At 35.5% G+C, this 23,695-nt stretch overlaps 3 protein-coding genes across 4 annotated transcripts; 2 read left to right on the forward strand and 1 right to left on the reverse strand.

Annotated features, from left to right (window-relative positions):
- Nucleotides 1-299: 299 nt before the first annotated feature.
- On the reverse strand, nucleotides 300-5,957 carry wdr20b (WD repeat domain 20b). The gene is made up of 4 exons (XM_059498101.1): nucleotides 5,610-5,957; nucleotides 4,307-4,489; nucleotides 2,303-3,532; nucleotides 300-1,079 (listed from the first exon to the last, which is right to left on the reverse strand). Exons 1-4 carry the CDS (start codon nucleotides 5,865-5,867, stop codon nucleotides 1,026-1,028), a joined length of 1,725 nt encoding a protein of 574 aa, XP_059354084.1. The 5' UTR covers nucleotides 5,868-5,957; the 3' UTR covers nucleotides 300-1,025.
- Nucleotides 5,958-8,095: 2,138 nt separating this feature from the next.
- Nucleotides 8,096-12,693, forward strand: LOC132092042 (heat shock protein HSP 90-alpha 1). Its single transcript, XM_059498102.1, has 11 exons — nucleotides 8,096-8,269; nucleotides 9,142-9,294; nucleotides 9,371-9,737; nucleotides 9,823-9,956; nucleotides 10,042-10,341; nucleotides 10,516-10,681; nucleotides 10,788-10,978; nucleotides 11,057-11,204; nucleotides 11,289-11,557; nucleotides 11,638-11,971; nucleotides 12,520-12,693. Exons 2-11 carry the CDS (start codon nucleotides 9,142-9,144, stop codon nucleotides 12,627-12,629), a joined length of 2,172 nt encoding a protein of 723 aa, XP_059354085.1. The 5' UTR covers nucleotides 8,096-8,269; the 3' UTR covers nucleotides 12,630-12,693.
- Nucleotides 12,694-13,049: 356 nt separating this feature from the next.
- LOC132092044 (heat shock protein HSP 90-alpha) lies at nucleotides 13,050-23,040 on the forward strand. 2 transcript variants are annotated; one of them, XM_059498103.1, is made up of 11 exons: nucleotides 13,050-13,207; nucleotides 14,823-14,975; nucleotides 16,114-16,480; nucleotides 16,560-16,693; nucleotides 17,774-18,076; nucleotides 19,115-19,280; nucleotides 19,360-19,550; nucleotides 20,330-20,477; nucleotides 20,564-20,832; nucleotides 22,261-22,594; nucleotides 22,666-23,040. In XM_059498103.1, the coding sequence occupies exons 2-11, from the start codon at nucleotides 14,823-14,825 to the stop codon at nucleotides 22,773-22,775; spliced, it is 2,175 nt and encodes a 724-aa protein (XP_059354086.1). In that variant the 5' UTR covers nucleotides 13,050-13,207; the 3' UTR covers nucleotides 22,776-23,040. The 2 variants fall into 2 exon arrangements, with proteins under 2 accessions (XP_059354086.1, XP_059354087.1); XM_059498104.1 differs by lacking the exon at nucleotides 13,050-13,207 and having other exon boundaries at nucleotides 14,884-15,021.
- Nucleotides 23,041-23,695: the final 655 nt, after the last annotated feature.

The raw sequence follows: 23,695 nt of genomic DNA on the forward strand, positions 1-23,695 counted from the left end.
GTAACTGAACAGGCTGAAATATTCTTCAACATATCTTCTTTTGTGTACTATCCTTTAAATAATAAGTGAAATGGTGTCCATGTTTTACACCTTCGCCCTTTTTCTTTGACCTTTAAGACTCATAACAAGACGAATTAGTCACCATGCATACTACTTCAATGCCAATTAGTATTTAAATAGTAATTAATCAGAATGCAAATGACCAGATATGAAGATGTGAATGCAACCAAAGTTTATGCTGCAGAAATGAATAAAAAAAAAAAAAGTGCAATGCATTTTCACTGGAACTAAATGTTTGTGGACTGTTCTGTTCTTGCTTAAAAATGTGAAATTATACAATCTTATTTAAAACCTGCCGATTAAAAGAAAGCAAAGATTGGATCCCAGAGACATTTACAATCTTTAAAACCAAATTAGATAAAGCACAGCACAAAGTCATTATTTTCAAACCATCTGATAATGAAACACGAGTCAAACATTGGCTTAAGATCAATTTATATATATATATATATATACTCCTCTTCATTAGAAATACAACTGCTTTCTATTTTGTGTGATTATTTCATTCGGTCATAAATCTGTGATTTAAAATATTTACACATTGTACAATAACCTGTTTCATTTGAAACAACATTAAAATAAATGCTCACAAGTTACATCTACAGCAGTCTTTTATGACTCCAAACATGATCCTAATTATTTAGTGCAAATGATTTTTCACTCCATGACTCTCAAAACCTGCCGAGGACAAAATATTTCCCCCCAATAAACATCCGTTTTCATTGTATTTATGACAATTGCACACAGCAGCTTCTTGAAACGTGAAAAACGTTATGGTAATACAGTAGTGAAAACCATCCAATTATGTAGCTTTTAATTAAACTCATGGTACTTTCGGTTGTGCTTCACAATATATTGCATTAGAGTTTGGCTGAAAACGTGTTTAATTGGAAATAATGCATAAAATATAATGGCTTAATTTTGTTTATGCAAAATATATTTTCTTTGCTGATTTTAGATTCCGGTTACACGACCGTCCCGCTGGGAGAGTTGGCTGGGTTTTGGGACAACAACAGACCCTAAAGAGACGAAAAAAAAAAAAAAAAGAGTCAAGGATGCATTAAATTGATCAAAAGTGACAGTAAAGTACTTTTATAATGATGCAAAATATTTCTATTTCAAATAAATGCTGTTCTTATGAACTTCATGTTCATCTGTGGATCCTGAAAAATAAAATGCATCACACTTTCTACTAAAATATTAATGTTTTTAACATTGATAATAATCAGAAATGTTTCTTGATCAGATCAAATCATCATATTTTCATGATTTCTGAAGATCATGTGACACTGAAGACTGGAGGAATGATGCTGAAAATACAGCGGAGCATCACAGAAATACATTACACTTTAACACAGATTCACACAGAAAACAGATGATTTATGTTAAAAAAATATTTCACAATTTCTACTGTATTTTTGATCAAATAAATGCAGCCTTGATGAGCAGAAGAGACTGTCCACTTCGTACAAAAGCATCAGCACAAGCAATAAAATAATTGTTTCCTAACTAACTGTTAACCCTTCCAGAACACTTCGGTTCAGTGATCAGATGTTCATTTGGCAAGAACAAAACTTGGCATCATGACCACAATGTTCACAGATGAGTGCAGCGTCTCCTCATAACTCTAATATAACACAAATGCACACTAACGTGATAAAAAAAAAAAAAAAAATTAAAGACCCTAACAATTAGCTAAAAATGTGCTCATCCTCAGGAGTTCATCCAAGATGTAGATGAGTTTATTTCTTCGTCAGATTTGGAGAAATTGCATCACTTGCTAACCAATGGATGTAAATGGGTGCCGTCAGAATGAGAGTCCAGACAGCTGATAATAATCCACAGCACTCCAGTCCATCAGTGAACATCTGGAGAAGACAAAACCTGAAACACATCCAGCATTAAGATGATTTTAACTCAAACACATAGAGTCTATAATCCATAATACAGCTTCCTCCAGTGAAAAAGTGCATGTCTCTCAAGTATTTGTTTAAACGCTGCTTGATCTGTGCAGATTTCTCTCCTGATTCAGACCAGAACACTTTTTCACTGGAGGAAGTGTTATTATGGATTATAGACTCTATGTATTTGAGTTAAAATCATCTTAATGCTGGATGTGTTTCAGGTTTTGTCTTCTCCAGATGTTCACTGATGGACTGGAGTGCTGTGGATTATTATCAGCTGTCTGGACTCTCATTCTGACGGCACCCATTCACTTGCAGTGAGCAGTCACTACACTCACCACTTTTCCAGGTCGTGCCCACGTGCAAACGAATCCCTCCTGACAGGCGGTGACCAGACAGTCCTCGAGGAACATCAGCACAGTGAGTCTCTCCTGGGAGATTTTCTTACAAACCAGCGGCTCCAGCAGCGGGATTTCCTCCATGCGCGGACACCAGCTCGTTCCCAGCGACTTAGCGGCCTGCGTTTTAGCCGCTCGCGTGCCGATGATCTGGTTGAGCTTGTCGCTGCTCTTGTTGCTGATGTAGCTTATGCTGTGATTGCGTTTGTGCTCCTTTTCCTGAGTCTGCTCCTTACGCACTTCGTGCAAAGCTAACGTTGCGAACTTGTTGACGCTTTCTACGATGCTGTTGGCGGGTTTCTGGCTACTCGGGCTGCTGCCTGACGAGTGTGGCAAACTATTCGACCGCGGTAAAGGAGAATTCATGCTATTGTTTCTGTTAGAACCGGTTTCCGCGCTCATTGCGTTCGTAAGAGTCCTGGTTCTGGATAACGGAAACAGGATGTCTTCTGTAAGGTCCCATAAGCATAACTGGGTGTCCTGACCGACTGAGCCAAACCGGTACGTCACGCTAACGCCGCGTCCATCCGTAGAGTTCCTATTGGATAGTCTAGATTGCGCGCTATTCGCCCGTTCGCGACTTCCGTTGAATTGCACTTGGTCCTGGAAGTCTTCGTCGCTCGCGCTGAATTCTTCGCAGTCTTGAACGCTAGTGATGCAATGATCGAACGCCACGACGCTCACCCACGACTTGTGCCCTCGTCCGCGAGCGATAACCCGGGAGTCCGAAAACGACCAGACCGTCACGAGGTCATCTTCCCCACCGGTCACTACGTACCGTCCGTCGGGGCTCCAGCAAACGCAGAGGAGCCCACCGAAGTAGCTCTTCATGCTGCCTTGGAGTTCTGCCGTGTCAAAGCAAAACACCCGCAGGAAGCCGTCCTGACCGGCGCAGGCCAGAAACTTCCCGTCGGGTGAGAAGGCAAACTCGTTGACTGCGCCTTCACCCACCGTCCAGCGGAGGAGAGGATTGCGGGCCGATTTGCTCTTGTTGGTGTGAACGGCGTAGCTCTCGCCCTGCTTCAGGAGCTGGTAATGCGGCGGAGTCGTTCCACAGGTGTGCTCCACATTGTACAGGTACAAACATCCGCTGCTGTGAGCCACCAGGAACAGGTGCTCTGAACCCGGGACCCACTTTAAACACGTCACCAGGGACTTCTCGATTAGTCTCTATTAGAACAGAAACAAAAAAGAGATAGAATTACAAAAGATGCAAAAACGGTCCAAAAATAAATATAAAATGTTGTTGGAACTATACAAAACACTAAATAAATAGATCGTAATGGTCCTAAATAGATTTAATTTTCATAATATCAATTATTTTTTATTTATTAGTTTTGATTTAATTTTGAAAATGAAAACAATAATAAGGATTTATTACAAAGATATTCAAATTCAGCATCTTTAAAACAAAAGCCCTATTTTATTTTTTATTTTCATTTAATTTAGAAATTGTAAAAAAATATATTATAAAAATGTATGACAAAATATTCAAGTTTGGCAAATTAAGATAAAAGCCTTAAATTACATAATTCGTTTTTTTAAACACTCTTATGTATAGTTTATATCACTGGCTTCACAACAAGTTTAAATCAGTGTTATATATATATATATATATATATATATATATATATATATTTTTTTTTTTTTTTTTTTTTTTTTTTTTTTTTAATGGTCCTAAATACTGATTTAATTTTCTTAATGTAAATATTATTTATTAATTTTTGTATAAATTTTATTAATTTATTAATTAATTAAAATATTTTATTATAAAGACAGTAAAACGTATATTCTGGAACATAAAATCCTTGAATCAATTAATTTAAAATTTAATTTAATTTTCAGTCAGAAACCCAAAGACCACACCTAGTCCAGATCAATGACGTCACAACTAGCAATAAACAAACAAACAAAGAAGTTCCTATAATAGAGTTCAGGACTCACATCTTCATTAAAAAGTTTGCTGGTTTCCTTTTTGATGGGGTCAATGAGCTGTACTTGCCCTGTAGAGAAGCCCACGAGCAGCGAGACGCTCTCCGCTGTGGCGGTCAGCACGTTGGAGTCGTGACACGTGGGAAGTGTTCCCTTATATATCCGCTTGTCTACAGGTTTGCTCAGGTCAGCGGCCTGGTGAAATCAGAAATAAGCAGCAATTTAACATCTTCATATGCATGAGCTTAGGCTAAAGAGAGCATGCTGTGCAATCTGACTGACCAATTAATAAACACATGTATATATAAATATAGCTATCAGTTCTGGCAATTGAACAACACTTCAATGTCAATCCATGTTTGAAATATGAATGCATTTAGTGTCTCATTAAATGACAATGATTTATGCGAGGTTTTATCAATTATTTCTAATAAGTACTCGCTGCTGCTGTACATGTAGATGGAGAAGAGAAGTGGTCCAAGCACTGAGCCCTGAGGAACCCCGGTACATTAAATTTAAGTCTTATGCATTAGTATATGCACTGAACTTTGAAAAGTGTAAATAATGCATTTTGTAAACCACCTTAACTTTACGCATAATCCCAGACCAGTCCTAATGCAGTAAATGCATAGCACATTTAGGTTGCATTTAGAGTCAATTATATGCTAACGGTTCCCATCCTAACTTTCATGCATACACCGAGCTTTGCCTAAAATATCAAAATGCATAGGATATTTTGGATGCACTTACATGTCAATCAACAATTGTATTGCAACACAAAAGGTTACACTCAAAAGCCTTTGTTAATTTAATGCAACAGGTTACACATTCAAAACCTCATGCATAACTTAAAATCTGAGGATGCATTAGCACATAAACTGTGCTTTAAGCAGTATTTATACAACATAATACATGTTACCCACCGATTTTGATTGTAAACACAACAACTATCATTCTTCGCAACCCTATTTTTATACAGTCTATGTTCGCAACATAATGCAAGCCTCAGACAGTACACATAACTCTAGATCTGCTCCAAAGCAATGTCTACAAACTATGTTCTATATTGCAAAGTGTATTAGCACTAAGTTATAACATCCGCATGCGTAAGTCTCGACCTGCTCGAAATCTGCGAATCCACGTACTGTTTTATATTCCATTTACATGAAACTTGGGTTGTAAACATTCTTTACACACATTGCATACTCTAACCCTTTTCTTGGCTAATGCACGTTGGTTTTTGCACATGTATGTCTAGGTTTTATTGGCATAAACTAATATAAAGCGGACGAAAGTGTCCCAGCAGCTGTGTTACCTTCCTGACGCCTTTATAAATGTAAAAGTAAAGCTCCCGGCCCACATTGAAACAGATTCTCTCGCCGTTACCGGATTGGTCGTTCACGTTCACGAACGAGACTTTCACCGGGTTTGAGCCCTGCGAGTTGAACGACACGCGGTTCGGTCGGCTGTACTCGGAGTTCGGCAGGAGTTTATAGACGCCCTCCCGTGTGCTGAACTGAGTTTTAATTTCGTTCGACTCCTTCCCACCTCCCTCCGACGCCATCTTCCACATTAGCGTTCATTCCGCCTCGTGCACGAGCATGCGCGCGCCCCCTCCTCCTCCTCTGCGCGAGTCCGACAGCGCTGCGCGTTCACGCGAGTCAAGTGAGAGGTGAAATCGAAGATACAGAAGAAAAGACTGTTCGATCGTTGCAAATTAATTTCAAATGAATAAAAAAGCGAAAATGTGCAAAATATATGGCTATTTGAATTTGTAAAATATATTTTTAAAATAAAAATGGACAAAATTAATCTATAAAAAAATGCCAGATTTCTGTTAGTTTTTACAGTTTAAAAAATATATATATTTATTAATTTATTCTTCTGTGTCATTCTGTCTCATTCATAACACAATTGAAAAAAACAACAATTTGAGAATTGTTTATTTGTCATTAAAGATAGGGAAAGAGTTACAAACATACGTCGAACGTCACGTAACGTAGTTAATATTCACGACGCACGATACATAAATTACATCAATAATACGAAAAAACAATAATAAATAAAACTCTAATAATAAAAGTAGAGAACGCAATAAGATAAAACACATGTCCATAAACAATTATAAATAGTTACAAATAATTCAAAAAAATAAATTAAAGACTTTAAAGTATCTGTTTTTTTATTATTTCTTTTAATGTGTGCAGGTAGTCACCAATTTCTATTTTAAAAGGAGTAAAATTATTTTTTTTTTCTGTCCATTTACATATGTGGATAAAGCATATTCCAAATATAATAATTAGTAAATTCACAATACACAACATTTTTAAGTCAACAGCATGCGCTACTCATAAAAAAATACAAAATAAATAAAAATAAAAATAGTTGCAACTTAATCCTGGTACTTTTTTTAACAAAAAAGCAACAACAATAAAATAATTTTGTATAAATACTTTCATTTTCTTCCACTTCTTTACAAAATGTACTTTGCGATGACCTGTTTTACAGGATAAATCAGATCCTAAATGTCTGATGTGTGTGTAGTGTGTGCTTCTGGAAAAGCCTGTCAAACACACTGGACTTGTCTTCTGTCAGAGAAACTGCTGGAAACAGTGCAGCGCCTCCTCTGGACTGTTCCAGAATACAATACTGGGCCCCAAACAAACAAACTACAAAATATACACCCAAGTCCCATGCATTAGATCACATCCCTGAGCTTTTCTCAAAATCAACTTCATTTGTTTTTCATCTTTGTGTGTAGAGTGCATCAAAAAATATACTTTAAATGCTTTCCCTAACATATATTTTTATTGAACATCAGTCCTGATCATGACTACATAAATGCCCCCCCCCCCCCCCCCCCCCAATTGGGAAATTATTATGTGAATTAGTCACTAAATCAGTGTCATTAGCCAAAAATTAAATAAATAAACATCCAAAAATGTTTTTATTTTGGGTCTATGTACACTCCAAAAGATGCTGGGTTATTTTAAACCCAACTTTAGGTCAAAAATGGATTAACCCAAACATTAAGTTAAATTGAATTTTTAACCCAAAAGTTAAGTTAGTTGGTATTTGACCCAAAGTTGGGTTGAAACAGGTCAAACTGACCCAAAACAGGAAGGAATTTATTTATTTATTTTACACAGTACGTGTTCATCATTTTTGTTATTTATTTTAATTTTTTTTTTTTTTCATTTTGAAGAATGTTGGTAACGAAACAGTTGCCGGCAGCCATTGAACTCCATAATAGTCTTTTCCATTCAAGTCAATGGCTACCAGCAACTGTAGGTTACCAACATTCTTCAGGATACATTCTTTTGTGTTCAACAGAGGAAGAAAACTCATACAAGTTTGGAACCACTTACATTTTTGGATTAAGGTTGTTGGGTTTTTTTCTGCATTTTGTGCCAAGTTGCATGGAAACCATTGGGGTCATTGACCTTCAACACAGTTCCCAGCAGTTTAAAGAAGACCTGCATCGTTTAGAATGCAGCAGGATGGGAAGCTTGATCTCACAGGGGATTTGAGTCTTTATTGTGAATTCTGGCACCTCAAAGCCCTGTGATGTTTTGCGATGCTTCACTGATGCAGCCAATGAGCATTAGAGACTTTGCTCGCACCTCGCTGAAGGTCCTTGTGGCCCCCGGAATGTTCTTGATTGACAGACACCTCTTGTGACTCCCTGCCCCAAAAAGGACAGAGGGGGTATAAGGTAGAGTACGCCCCCCTGCCGCCTCGCCGGCTCTTACTATAGCTCTCTATCCCCCCTCCTTACGCTACTGGACACGCCTTCTAGAACTTTCTCAAAGGGGGTTCCAGAAACTTTGCTCACATGTATATAAAGAGTGAAGAAGGCCTGATGCTCGTCAGATACAGCGAAAGTAGCGACGAGAAGTCAACACAAGTGGAGTAGATCTCCATACGCCAAGAGGATTTTAACACCGACGCTTTATACAGAAGACAATCATTAAGGTAATTCAAAATGCTTGTTTTTTATCTTCAATTTAAAATGCTTTAAAAAATATGTTACAATTGTATCAGAACATAGAACCATTTGAATGGCGTTATATTTATTTATTGATAATTTTTCAAAAATTTTTCCTTACTTTAAGAATTAAAGCCAAAAAACATGAGCAGCTTCAATGCGTTGCATTCAGAAGCGTAGAGCACATGTGTGCAAGCGTGTCGGCTCTTTTCAGACAATTTGTTAAATCAGAATAACTTAAATATTATCCTAAAATGAGAATGGGTCATATTGCATTAGTAAAACCCCCAAAAATGGGGTAAAAAGATACTTCAGGTCACATAATTGCACCATTTGCCTGCTGCTTCTGTGGCATGTGACACTGCTTTGAGATTCACAGAGACAGGTGTTGAACACGTGCTGTGGATCGACCGCTACAGAGCCCTCGGATCAGCTGTTGCTTCATTATCAATCATTTAAAGTCTAAAGGCTTTTGGCCAGAGATAAAACCAATATATTTGTATTTTAAAAATTGACCATAATTAATAATCTTTTCTTTTTTTCCCACCTTTTGAGTTGAATAATCTTTAAGTTTCACTTCATAGGAATTTTAGGATGTAGTTATGAAAGAAACAAAAGCATTGTGGCACAAAATATATATATATATATATATATATATATATAAAACATTTTGGTATAAAAGATATTTAGTTGGTTTTAGAATAAGTTCACAGGCGTAATCCAAAAGAAGAATGATTATAGGACACACTCAGAAATCTATTTAAATGCAATACATCTGTTTGTTTTTTTTCCAAACATATTAATTCTTGATATTTCAGAATCCTTATTTATAAATCCTGATTATGTATCTTTTATGCAGATGCCTGAGAACGCCACACAGCCGATGATGGAGGAGGAAGCGGAGACCTTCGCCTTCCAGGCTGAAATCGCTCAGCTGATGTCTCTCATCATCAACACTTTCTATTCCAACAAAGAGATCTTCCTCAGGGAGCTCATCTCCAACTCTTCAGATGTAAGTGCATCAATGCATTCTCTGTTTATGTGCCAATGTTCGTTCCAAAAATGCAATGCCTATATTTTCAAAACAGGCGTTGGACAAGATCAGATATGAGAGCTTGACAGACCCTAGCAAACTCGACTCATGCAAGGACCTGAAGATTGAACTCATCCCCGATCAGAAAGAGCGCACGCTTACAGTCATCGACACCGGCATCGGCATGACCAAAGCTGACCTCATCAACAACCTGGGAACCATCGCCAAATCCGGCACCAAGGCCTTCATGGAGGCTCTGCAGGCCGGAGCGGACATCTCCATGATCGGTCAGTTCGGAGTGGGCTTCTATTCCGCCTACTTAGTGGCCGAGAAAGTGACGGTCATCACCAAACACAACGATGACGAGCAGTACATCTGGGAATCTGCAGCTGGTGGATCCTTCACAGTGAAGCCGGACTACGGTATGAGCCCTCATAAGTGTTTATTGTTTTTTTTAGTCTATGAAAGGACTGGAACTTGACTTATGCATTTGCCTTGGAATTACAGGTCCATCCATTGGACGTGGCACTAAAGTCATTCTCCACCTTAAAGAGGATCAATCCGAATATGTTGAGGAGAAGCGCATCAAGGAAGTTGTGAAGAAGCACTCTCAGTTCATCGGTTACCCCATTACGCTCTTCGTAAGTGCTTGTACTTTGGTACCAGAACTGCAAACCTTGCTTCCTCTCCACTTGAACAAATAAAGCATCGATTCTCATCTTGCAGGTTGAGAAACAGAGAGAGAAAGAGGTTGACCTTGAAGAAGGAGAAAAGGAGGAGGAGGTGGCGGCCGCGGATGAGAAAGACAAACCCAAGATTGAAGACTTGGGTGCCGATGAAGATGAAGACACCAAAGATGGTCAGAACAAGAGGAAGAAGAAGGTCAAGGAAAAGTACATTGATGCTCAGGAGCTCAACAAGACCAAGCCCCTGTGGACCCGTAACCCTGATGACATCACTAACGAGGAGTACGGCGAGTTCTACAAGAGTCTGAGCAACGACTGGGAGGACCACCTGGCTGTTAAGGTTGGTAGGAATATTGAGTCAGAAATGGATGGAGTTCTTATTGAGTAGACTTGATGATTAAACCACCAATCGTCCTGTTTTTAAACCATCCATTTTTTTGTTAAACCACCAATCCTCTTGTTTCAAACCACCAATATTCTTGCTTTTATACCACCAATCATCTTGTTGTTGCAGCACTTCTCAGTTGAGGGCCAATTGGAGTTCCGCGCTCTATTGTTTGTACCCAGAAGAGCCTCTTTTGACCTTTTCGAGAACAAGAAAAAAAGAAACAACATCAAGCTGTACGTGCGCAGGGTCTTTATCATGGACAACTGCGAGGAACTCATTCCAGAATATCTCAGTAAGTGTCTCAGGAGTTCATTTGCAAACAATTCGTAGAAATTATACATCTAATATCGATTTCACTTGTGAGTTTGGATGTAAACGAGTTCAACTTTCTTCACCAGACTTCATTAAGGGTGTTGTGGACTCTGAGGATCTGCCGCTCAACATCTCCAGAGAGATGCTTCAGCAGAGCAAGATCCTGAAGGTCATCCGCAAGAACCTGGTCAAGAAGTGTCTGGAGCTCTTCATCGAACTCTCGGAGGACAAAGACAACTACAAGAAATACTACGAGCAGTTCTCCAAGAACATCAAGGTGTGGTAACTTTTTGAGAAGTTATTGAAAATCACATCTATCATATTTCCAGGCTAAAATGGTTTTTCCCAATTGCAGCTGGGCATCCATGAAGACTCTCAGAACAGGAAGAAACTCTCAGACCTGCTCCGCTATTACACATCATCTTCTGGAGACGAGATGGTGTCCCTCAAGGACTATGTGTCTCGCATGAAGGACAGTCAGAAGCACATCTACTACATCACTGGTTAGTAGTTGGAAAATTGATTTAAACATTATTTTAACACACAATTCATTTTCTTATAAACCTTGCTCTTCTTCTTTTCCAAAGGTGAGACTAAAGATCAGGTGGCCAACTCTGCTTTTGTGGAGCGTCTGCGTAAAGCCGGTCTGGAGGTGATCTACATGATCGAGCCCATCGATGAATACTGCGTCCAGCAGCTGAAGGAATATGATGGCAAGAACCTGGTATCAGTGACCAAAGAGGGTCTGGAGCTGCCCGAGGACGAGGACGAGAAGAAAAAGCAGGAAGATTTAAAGGCCAAATATGAGAACTTATGCAAGATCATGAAAGACATTCTGGACAAAAAGATTGAGAAGGTATGAGCCGTTAGCATGCTAGACTTTGGTTTTGAATTCCACACTCTTCAGAGACATTAAATGATAGTGTGTCCAAACAGGTGACCGTCTCAAACCGTCTGGTGGCTTCGCCTTGCTGTATTGTCACAAGCACCTACGGATGGACGGCCAACATGGAGAGGATCATGAAGTCTCAGGCCTTGAGGGATAACTCCACCATGGGCTACATGACCGCTAAAAAGCACCTAGAGATCAACCCCGTCCATCCCATCGTCGAGACCCTCAGAGACAAAGCAGAAGCTGACAAGAACGACAAGGCCGTGAAAGACTTGGTGATCCTGCTGTTCGAAACCGCTCTGCTTTCCTCTGGATTCACTCTGGAAGACCCACAAACACACGCCAACCGCATCTACAGGATGATCAAACTTGGTCTTGGTAAGATGATGGATGACTACAAAAATTAAACAGTTAAACACACTAGCCTAGAGTTTATCACCATTATTAATGCATTAATAGTTATTGGTAACATATCAGTCCACCACTACACTCTCAATTATTGGCATCTAGAACCATCAATAGAACCTTTCCAATGCATAGTGGGAAAAAAAGTGTCTTAAGATGATTAAAATGTACTTCACACTAACAAATAATGTTTTTTTTTTTTGGAATTATCCACTAAAACATTTCAGTCCACCATTAGACTCTTAAAAATAAAGGTTCTTTATTGACTTTGATGGTTCCAGGAAGAACCTTTAACATCCATGGAAACTTTCCATTGAACTTAATGTTCTTTCTAATGGAAAAAATAGGTTTAAATGTTCTTCACACTTATAAAAAATGATTCTTTTAAGAACTGTCGAATGAAAGGTTCTTTGGGAAACCAAAAATGGTTCTTGTACGGCCTTTATTTTTAAGGGTGTAGTCATAAATGAAATTTCATTGGGAAAAAATGACTTAATTATATTTAATCTCTTCTCTTTCAGGCATTGATGATGATGAGTCTACTGTAGAAGACATTACTCAACCTGCTGAAGAAGACATGCCAGTTCTAGAAGGTGATGAAGACAGTTCTAGAATGGAGGAAGTTGACTAAAGAGTTTTTGTGTAAATAGCACTAAATTGTTAATGCATTTAATTTATTGTTTTTGTAAAAACAATCCAAAAGAGAAACGTTAACTAGCCAATTAAATTTCTTGTAATGCTTTTGTGTGTGTGTGTGTGTGTGTGTGTGTGTGTGTGTGTGTGTGTGTGTGTGTGTGTGTGTGTGTGAGTGTAGTTACTTTACCAGAAAATTGAATTTTCTGACCTTTTCTAATATAAACTTTTTTTTTTTGTAAACCAAAGTTGAAAGTTTTTAATAAATGAATGATAAAGATGATCTGGAGTCACTTTTTATTTCGCTTCTAGCGATCTAGAAATTTCACCTCAGTTTTGGCCACGCCCCACTTTAACGGTTGTAAACGGAGGCGCGCGGGGATGATTGACAGTCAAGCCCCTCCCCCTGCTTCCATTGGAAAGCGTTGAGAAGATTCGAGAGATTTCTGGAGCGTCCGCGCTCCCGTCTTTACGTATATAAGAGGATCCCCCGGAGCTCAGTGACAGCTGAGGAGAAAACTCTACAAGCCTTAAAGACAGCCGCTTAATATAATTTACTCCAACACACCATTCAAGGTAAGAATACAGACTCTAAATAACATCCCAACTCGCCAACTTTTATCTCTTTTCGCCGTGATATTCGCCGTTTATTCGCGCTTCAGCTATTCGTCAACACTCTTTTGACAGTTGAGAAGCCGCTGCGCTAGTTCTTTAATTTCCTATCTCAATTTCAAATGTGTTTTAACATCATAAGGTTGCTGTTAGTGTGTTTAATTCGGCATATTGCACTCCTCAGACCATCTGGAGTTGTTAAATTACGTTACCTCAGAGGATTTCCATCAGATTTAACGTTAAATGCGCTTATGAACGCATTCGAGGAGTTATTACACATGCACGGACCTCATTATATGTGATTTTTATAGACTTTGTTGCTATTATTAAAGCTTAAAGTGTAACAGAATGCACTGGTGTTTTAATAACTGAATAGTATGCAGTGCAGTGTCTAATTCACTTATTTGTGCCGCATGTTAAAGAGTTTAGTATCTTCTAGAAGCTTGTAATGAGCCGCTCGGACCGACAGGAGGCGCTCGAGTTCCGCCTTTGCGTGGGACTCAATATATCAGAATATAGAATTAATGCATGTGAATAAATCCATGTTATGATTCCTTAAATGACTTAGAAAGGTTATACAGTATAGTATAAGTGTTTTAAATATTTTTAAGTAGCCATTAATGGAACATAATTATTGCAAAATAGTAGCTAAACATTATTGAACTAAAACTGAGAAGATCTATTTTAAAAAAATGTTTGTATTATTGACTGATTAATATTAGAAAAAATATTTTTAAGTGGCTATTAATGGATTATAATTATTGCACAAATAGTATTTGGTACCAAACGATCTCCTCAAAGTATTAAATAAATAGTATTACTATTAGTTTAGTCGGTAATAAATTAATAAAAAATAATACAACAGTGCTTTTTAAATGAATGCAAATTAATTATTATAATTAAATAAAAATTTAACAATTGCATTAATCCTTGATGCATTTTTATGAAAAGCATTTATTCAGTAATGTCTTTATTTAAAAATTTTACATGGTTAAAACAAATACTTTTTTTTTACTGACTGATTAATATATATATATATATATATTAGGGATGCACCGGTTGACCGGCCATAAATCGGAACCGGCTGTTTTTTGATTAAAATACGCTATCGGCAATCGGCCGGTTTTTGTTTTTTTTTTTCGGCCGAAAAATCAGTATCGGAATCGGCCATGAAAAATCATGATCGTGCATCCCTAATATATGTATGTATATATATATATATATATATATATATATATATATATATATATAAAAAGTGGCAGTTAATGGACTATAATTATTGCACAAATAGTATTAAATACCAAACAACCTCCTCAAAATAATAAATAAATATTTAACTAAAATGCATCAGAAAAGTATTATTTGTTGTCTAAAATTAGTTCCTCTTTTGCTTCTATAAGCCCAGCTTCGGGCGCTTTCACTTTCGATTTCACGATCTTGTTGATAACTTTATCTGGTTTTGCTTTAATACATCTACCCACCTTTCACTTTTTAAGACAAAAACAATAGATGGATTTATTGCGTAAGACCTGATGACCCTAGAATACAAATGCATAATAAGTGTGTGTTTGTGTCCCAGATGCCGGAGGCACACGACCAGCCGATGATGGAGGAGGAAGCGGAGACCTTCGCCTTCCAGGCTGAGATCGCTCAGCTGATGTCTCTCATCATCAACACTTTCTATTCCAACAAAGAGATCTTCCTCAGGGAGCTCATCTCCAACTCTTCAGATGTACGCATCTGTGCTGCCAAAGACTTGAGTAATAGTATAGTGACTAGTGAGTAACGTAGTAATAACCATAACTACATTCAAAGTGTGCATACTCGTATCTATAGTCGATAACACTACACAAAAATTGGTTATGTATTTCTTTGTATGATTATGCATAAATCGAAATTTAAAATAACATAAAATCACAACAACATAATTTTTATATTATTTAATAAGGAAAAAGGTTTAGTCAGTCAATAGATTAATCAAAATTAAGTGAATAAAGTTATTTAGTTAGTTACCAGTGATTAAAGGTAATATTTCAGTATTTGCGCATTTATATGTTTTATGTTGATTAATGGCATGCAAATATTTGTAATATATCCTTTTTTAATTATTAGAACATTTTAAATAATCATTAAAAGATTATATATAATAAATAAACGTTAAATAAAGCATAAAAGCACAACAAAATGTTTTTTATTTTTTACTTCAAGGCTACATTGATTATTATGGTTATTATTTACCGGTTAGACAGTAATAAATTAATAAAAAAATAAGCATGTTGCAAGCAATAAAACAGTGCTTTTTAAATTAACGCAAACTGATTATTATAAATAAACCATATTAAACAACTGCATTTAATCTTCAGGTAAACATTACTTCAGTAAAAACATAAACAGTAACAAAACTATAAAAACAGAAGCACGCTGCAAAAAAATATAACAGTGCTTTTTAAAAAATAAATGCAAAATAATAATAATTAAATCATATTTAAAAAAAAAAGCATTTTATTAAGTAAACATTGCTTCAGTAAACATATCTTTAATTTTACTTAAAGAAAAATATTTTTTTTATTATTGCTATCTTTATTGCTTTATTGCTTTTATATCTTTATTGCTTACTGATTAATAAGTAACAAAAATAACAAAATCGCATTACAAGAAATATAAATTTTGAATGCCAAGTAATTTGAATGCCAAAAATATATTTAAAATAAAAATAGCATGCAGCTTTCATATTTTTCACGCTAACACTCATTAATAAAATAATAAAATAAATATACAAAGATGCACATGACATTTTCTGTGTTATAAACGCTGATTAAATGATCTAAAGGAACTGTAAAACTAAATAAAATATTTGTACCTTCCATCAGGCTCTGGATAAAATCCGCTATGAGAGTCTCACAGACCCGAGCAAGCTGGACTCAGGAAAAGACCTTAAAATCGAAATCATTCCCAACAAACAAGAGCGCACGCTGACCCTCGTCGACACCGGCATCGGCATGACCAAAGCTGACCTCATCAACAACCTGGGAACCATCGCCAAATCCGGCACCAAGGCCTTCATGGAGGCTCTGCAGGCCGGAGCGGACATCTCCATGATCGGTCAGTTCGGAGTGGGCTTCTATTCCGCCTACTTAGTGGCCGAGAAAGTGACGGTCATCACCAAACACAACGATGACGAGCAGTACGCCTGGGAATCTTCCGCTGGAGGATCCTTCACCGTTAAAGTGGACAGCTGTGAGTGTCGTGTGATCTCATGATCGATTCGACTGAAACACTGTGAGCTGAAGGCTAACAGATGTTTGTCTCTCTGTAGCCGAGCCGATCGGTCGAGGAACTAGAGTGATCCTGCATCTGAAGGAGGATCAGACGGAGTACATCGAAGAGCGACGGATCAAAGAGATCGTCAAGAAGCACTCGCAGTTCATCGGCTACCCCATCACACTCTTCGTAAGGGCTTTGACTACTTAATGGAAAAATAAGGCATTCCCAAACTCTTTTTTTAGTCTTCCTGGACTTAATATTTCAATTATATTAAACGGTTATCCTTCTCTGTTGTTTATAAATGACATGCATCTAAACAAATTATTATTATTTTAAAATATACTAATTAAACATTGGTATTATATTTTTTTTATATTTTAAATATTTTAATTATTTTTTTTACATTCAAAAAAATTAATATAATTTTTTTAATTTGTGTAAATAAAAAATATAGTTAATTAATAACTTTGAAGGTGATATTTCAGTAATTTAATAACACATTCTCCTGCTCATGCTTCTTTAATGTTTATTAGTGACATGCAGATAAACAAATATTTTTTGTTTTTCATTTTTAAAACATTAAATATTTAAAAGATTTGAAGTTTGTATAATTAAAACTTTATTAGCTTGTAAATTATAGTTAAATATTAATATTTCAGTAATTTAACAACACATTTACATGTGGTCACATGACATGCATTTTAAAAATTGTATATAAAAAAATATAGTTAAACTGTTATATCAACTTAATTAATATTTGAATAATTTAGGAACACATTCACATGTTTGTGGTGTTTTGATGCCTGTAAAAGGTTACATGACACATGTAATGACAATTTAATTCCTTTTTTCCCCCTTTTTTATCTTAAATATACTAATTAAATATTTGTAATACTTTAAAAAAAATTAAAATATTGATTACATTTATGTGTTTTTTTTACATTTAAAACAAAGTTATATTTAGTTAAATTAGCTTCAAAGGCAATAATTCAGTGATTTAATAACACATTCCAATGTTTATGCTTCTTAAATCTGGCATGTAAAGTCATTAAATATTTATTTTTAAAATCTTATCCTCAAAAATACATGAAAACATCGGCAGCAAATATTCAAGAAGGATCCTGGAAACACGTTTGCCAAGTTCTTGAATGAAGAATTATATCCCAACATTCATAGAAACTGACTAATTTAGCTCTTGATGGCATCTGTGCAAATCTTAAAACTTCACGTGCAGCTTTTGTTTGAATGATTCAATCATCTCGTCAGGTCGAGAAGGAGCGCGACAAAGAGGTGAGCGACGACGAGGCGGAGGAAGAGGAGAAGGAGGAAGAGAAGGACGAGGACAAGCCCGAGATCGAAGACGTGGGCTCCGACGACGAGGACCACGATGACAAGAGCTCCGACAAGAAGAAGAAGAAGAAGAAGATCAAGGAGAAGTACATCGACCAGGAGGAGCTGAACAAGACCAAGCCCCTGTGGACCCGTAACCCTGATGACATCACTAACGAGGAGTACGGCGAGTTCTACAAGAGTCTGACCAACGACTGGGAGGACCACCTGGCTGTTAAGGTGACAATAAAATCATCTCTCCATCCATGTGTGGTTTGTTAGGATCGGATGAGATCTGTCTGAGAGACAGCTATTTGAAAATCGGAGTAAAAAAATCGAAATATTGAGAAAATCATCTTTAAAGTTGTTCAAATGAATTCTTAGCAATGCATATTACTTATCAAACAATAAGTTTACGACTGGAAAAAGGTACGTGGCTTTTAATTTCCCTCGTTAGTGTGCTATAAAGAAGATCATTTCGCTAAATATTAGACTTCATACTCATATTTTACTTATTTACCTGTTAGTGATGTCTTAATTATTTAACGTATATTTGAATAAATTTGTTACTAGAGCAAAAGCCATAAGAGCCACTGTTTAAATGATTATATTTATATAACAAATACAATTTAAATTTTCAGAATTTAAAAACTTCATTATGTGCATTTGCATATCATTTTTTTTTTTGTAATTTGAGTGTTTTTTAAATGTTGAAATAGTAATTTAATTTCAGTTTGGTCTCTGTTGTTAATTATGTGAAAGAGCTCCCTATAGCTTTGATAGATTTTAATCCCTTAGAATTTATTTTTTTATAATTAAATGTATTTAAAGAAAGAGCTATTTCTTCAGTAAACCACTGTTTATAAAAACAGTCATGTTTGTGTACTGTTACGCCCCTAATAAACAGACAAACATTATAAAACTGTATAAAAAATAAAATAAAAATATGAATAAATCATAAAAAAAAAAAACTAAAATTGAAAATATTTTTATTTTTTATTTTTTTTTTTTAGATTTAGCTTTTTTTTTACCCATTCAATCAGACTTTAAAAAAAATGATATTTTAGTAAAATATTAAACATGCAACATTTTTATTTCTTAAAGAACTGACACCACACATAACAAATAGATCATGTGACGACGTAGCGTGCTATTGATCATAATGTTTGTGGTTGCATATGTGATATTAAACACATGAAGCATCGCAGGCGTAGTACTCTGTCCCAAACATCCCGTTCTCCTGAACTCTGACCTTCTGTGGCTGTTCTCTCCTCGCAGCACTTCTCTGTGGAGGGTCAGCTGGAGTTCCGCGCGCTGCTCTTTGTGCCTCGCAGAGCTCCATTCGATCTGTTCGAGAACAAGAAGAAGAAGAACAACATCAAGCTGTACGTGCGCAGGGTCTTCATCATGGACAACTGTGACGAGCTCATCCCAGAATACCTCAGTAAGCCTCTCAGGAGTTCATTCCTAGAAACAAGACAACAGAGAGTTTAAATGTTAACGGGTTCACCTGTCTTCACCAGACTTCATTAAGGGTGTTGTGGACTCTGAGGATCTGCCGCTCAACATCTCCAGAGAGATGCTTCAGCAGAGCAAGATCCTGAAGGTCATCCGCAAGAACCTGGTCAAGAAGTGTCTGGAGCTCTTCATCGAACTCTCGGAGGACAAAGACAACTACAAGAAATACTACGAGCAGTTCTCCAAGAACATCAAGGTGAGCAGACCGAGGCTCTGTAGACGACTCAGCGTCGTTTCTACACTAGAGATGGATTCAAAGCAGCTTCAACAGAGATAAAGAGGAAAATAACAGCTTTAATGTCACAAAATCCATCATTTGTACCATATTATATAGAGTCATTCTGATAAACTCGGTTCAGTTCACTGGAACAGGATAAAGGTGATTAAATACTGCACTGCATTTTACAAAAGCACTTATATTGATGCACTCGTTAACTTGAAAACATCAATGTTTACAAATGTACAACTTTATTTTAAATAGTAACTAAAAAGAAAAATGTTTAAAAAATTTTGAAGCATATTTATAAACATAAATGTTTAAAAATCGATAGCTTGAATACCAAATTTGTTAGTTATATTTATCTTTTTTTTTTACATTTAATTCGCTATCTATTTAGTTTAATCTAATATTTTATTATTATTAATGTGTATTTATTATGTCCCTCAAATTTTAATTTTCATGTTAAAAGTCCCAATTTATGCTGTGAAAAATCATTATTTTTTAAAATATTTAGTTTTGTGATATTTATCACTTTTGTTAGCTGTATTTGAGCTATTTTTATTTATTTCTATAAAACAAAAACAAAAAAAAATACAACCTTTTTGCAAATTGCTACAAAAAAGCAAAAACCTCAGATTCTTTAATGTGTCTATAACACAACGGTTTGATTATTCAGCTGAATTCAGTGCAGTCAAATTGATAATATTATTGAACATTAGTCGTCTTTAACTGAAGAGTATTTTCCCGCCACACAGCTGGGCATCCATGAAGACTCTCAGAACAGGAAGAAACTCTCAGACCTGCTCCGATATTACACATCATCTTCTGGAGACGAGATGGTGTCCCTCAAGGACTATGTGTCTCGCATGAAGGACAGTCAGAAGCACATCTACTACATCACTGGTACAGACGCCCTGAGCTCTCCATGCACTGGACATCACTGTATTCATGACTGTAACTCACGTTTGCATGCTTCTTCTTCTCCAAAGGTGAGACTAAAGATCAGGTGGCCAACTCTGCTTTTGTGGAGCGTCTGCGTAAAGCTGGTCTGGAGGTGATCTACATGATCGAGCCCATCGATGAATACTGCGTCCAGCAGCTGAAGGAATACGATGGCAAGAACCTGGTATCAGTGACCAAAGAGGGTCTGGAGCTGCCCGAGGATGAGGACGAGAAGAAGAAGCAGGAGGAGAAGAAGGCCACGTTTGAGAACCTGTGCAAGATCATGAAAGACATCCTGGAGAAGAAAGTGGAGAAGGTAAAGATCACGTACTGAGATATAAAAGATGACGACACATTATAAACATATAAAACATTATTTGGATAATATTTAGTTGTTACATTTACATCTGATTACATTTACTTTTTTATTTATTATTTATGTGTTTTTTTTTTATATATATATTAGGCTAATGTTTTAAAACCCAATTTATCTATTTAGTTTAATCTTATATTGTTAATTATTTATAAAAAAAATTGTTACACTATTTCTAAAATGTAAAAGGTTTTTATCTATTTTTTTCCATAAATTTAAATCTCTATTTTATTTATTTTTTGTTGTTGTATTTTTATCTAATTTATCTATTTAGTTTAATCTTATATTTTGTTATATTATTATTATACAGTATGTTATAGTTTTGTTTTATTATTATGTTATATTGTTCTATATTAAGTATTTTTTTATTTTATAATTTACTTTCTAAATTAATTTTAATCTCTATTTTATTTTATTCGTAGTATTTTTATTAAAACAAATAGAATCAAATTTATCTATTTATCTTAATCTTATATTTTGTTATTTATTTTACACTGTTCCTAAAATGTAAAAGATTTTTATCTGTTTAATAATTACTTTTAATCTCAATTTTATTTATTTGATGTATTTAGTTTAATCTTATATTTTGTTAACTACTTTCTTTTTTACACTATGTTCCAAAGGTTTTTATCTATTTTTTTTTTATTAATTTGAATGTCTATTTAATTTTTTTTGTTGTATTTTTATCTATTTAAAAAAAGCACATTTATCTATTTAGTTTAATCTTATATTTAGGTAATTATTTATTACATTTTTCCACTGTTTCTAAAATGTAAAAGGTTTTTGTCTATTTTTTTTATTAATTAATTTTAACATTATATTTATTAGTAAAAAGGTTTTATTTTTATTTTCTAAATTAATTTTAATCTCCATTTTTATTTGATGTATTTTTATTAAAAAGAAATAAAATCAATCTTAGCTTGATCTTATATTTAGTTAATTCCATATTTATTTATTTATACACCATTCCTAAAATGCTAAAATAAATTTTAAACTCTATTTTATTTGTTGTATTTTTATCTATTTAAAAAAAAATTCTAATTAATCTAAATAAATTTTGTTAATTATTAAAAAATTTTCCAACTATTTTCTAAAATGTAAAAGGTTTTAATCAATTTTTTTTTATTAATTTTAACCTTATTTATATTCATTCCATGTAGTTTGTCAGTATTTTAATCAGATTTTAGATTTAAATCATTTGCACTTTTTCCCTAAAATTTAAATGGCAGCTTTATATTTTAATTTATACTGTGAAAAAAACAATAATATTGTAAATGCATGTCAAATATAATTCAGAAAATTATTTAGTTGAATCTTTTCACTAATTTTTGAAACATTTGATTGCTAACGCTCTGTTGATCTCTGTGTCAGGTGAGCGTCTCGAACCGTCTGGTGTCTTCTCCCTGCTGTATCGTCACAAGCACCTACGGCTGGACGGCCAACATGGAGAGGATCATGAAGGCCCAGGCTCTGAGGGATAACTCCACCATGGGCTACATGGCAGCCAAGAAGCACCTGGAGATCAACCCCGATCACCCCATCGTCCAGACGCTCCGCCAGAAAGCAGAAACCGACAAGAACGACAAATCAGTGAAGGATCTGGTGATCCTGCTGTTCGAGACGGCTCTGCTCTCCTCGGGCTTCACGCTGGACGACCCACAAACACACTCCAACCGCATCTACAGGATGATCAAACTGGGACTAGGTGGGTCTGAGAACTGAAATACAACAGATTGCATTTCCCAAACCAGCATTTTAACCAGGTTTGTGTTTCAGGCATCGACGAGGACGATGTGTGCATAGAAGAGCCGAGCTCGGCCCCCGTCGAGGACATGCCTGCGCTGGAGGGAGACGAGGACGCGTCCCGCATGGAGGAGGTCGACTGACCGACTGACCGCTTCATCTGTAAAGAGATTTCATCATGCTCCGATCACTGATTCACTTCCTGTTCATTCCAGCTTTGTTTGTAAAAGCTCTCGGAAAACTCTCCCCATGCCACATTCCCTTTTATATTCGTTTGAGTTGTGTATACACTTGTTTTGTATTTATTAATTAATGTTGATTTGAGTGTCTTAATGTAAATTAAACACCGATACTGTATTATTAACATGACGGGATCCTGAAATAAAGCTTGCTGTATCAGAAACACTCCTGCTGCATCTGAATCCGTTTCAATTTACAAGCTTTTAGGAACATTTTTTTTTTCTTTTAAATTTTTATCTACTTATTCTTTCATTTATTTCACATATTTAATTTCTGCATTTATTTTTTAAATGTACTCATTCATGCATTTATTTATTGTGTGTTTTTAAGACACACAATACATTGAAGGCTGTTTTAAAAAGGGTTTAAAAATATACAACCTTATTGTAACTTACTAATAAATACGTTATGAAAATATTTATAATAATACAAATGTGTTAACCATTACAGCCTTATTAAAAATATTAAGCCATATGAAAACCATTCTATCTAGACATGTAAGAGACGGCATCAATTTAAGTAAATATTACAGTAATATATTCTTATATTTTACAATTTTATTTCCCTTGGAAACAAAAACTACAAAAAAAAAGTTATAATGTTCCATAGGAAGGACTAATCTGCAGAAATTAAAAATAACTGTAATAACAGGAAAATAAAGAAATCAATGATTTGATAAAAACAAATATAGTTCATTTGTAATAAAATTGTATCCGGAATTTATTTGTATTACCTTTTCATATATGAATTATATTCTGTATTTATTTTTATTCTCTTTTTTTTAACTTATATTTACTTGTTTCGTTTCATGTATTTCATATAT

Source organism: Carassius carassius, chromosome 18 (genome assembly GCF_963082965.1).
Source record: "Carassius carassius chromosome 18, fCarCar2.1, whole genome shotgun sequence".
In the NCBI taxonomy this organism is placed as follows: domain Eukaryota; kingdom Metazoa; phylum Chordata; class Actinopteri; order Cypriniformes; family Cyprinidae; genus Carassius; species Carassius carassius.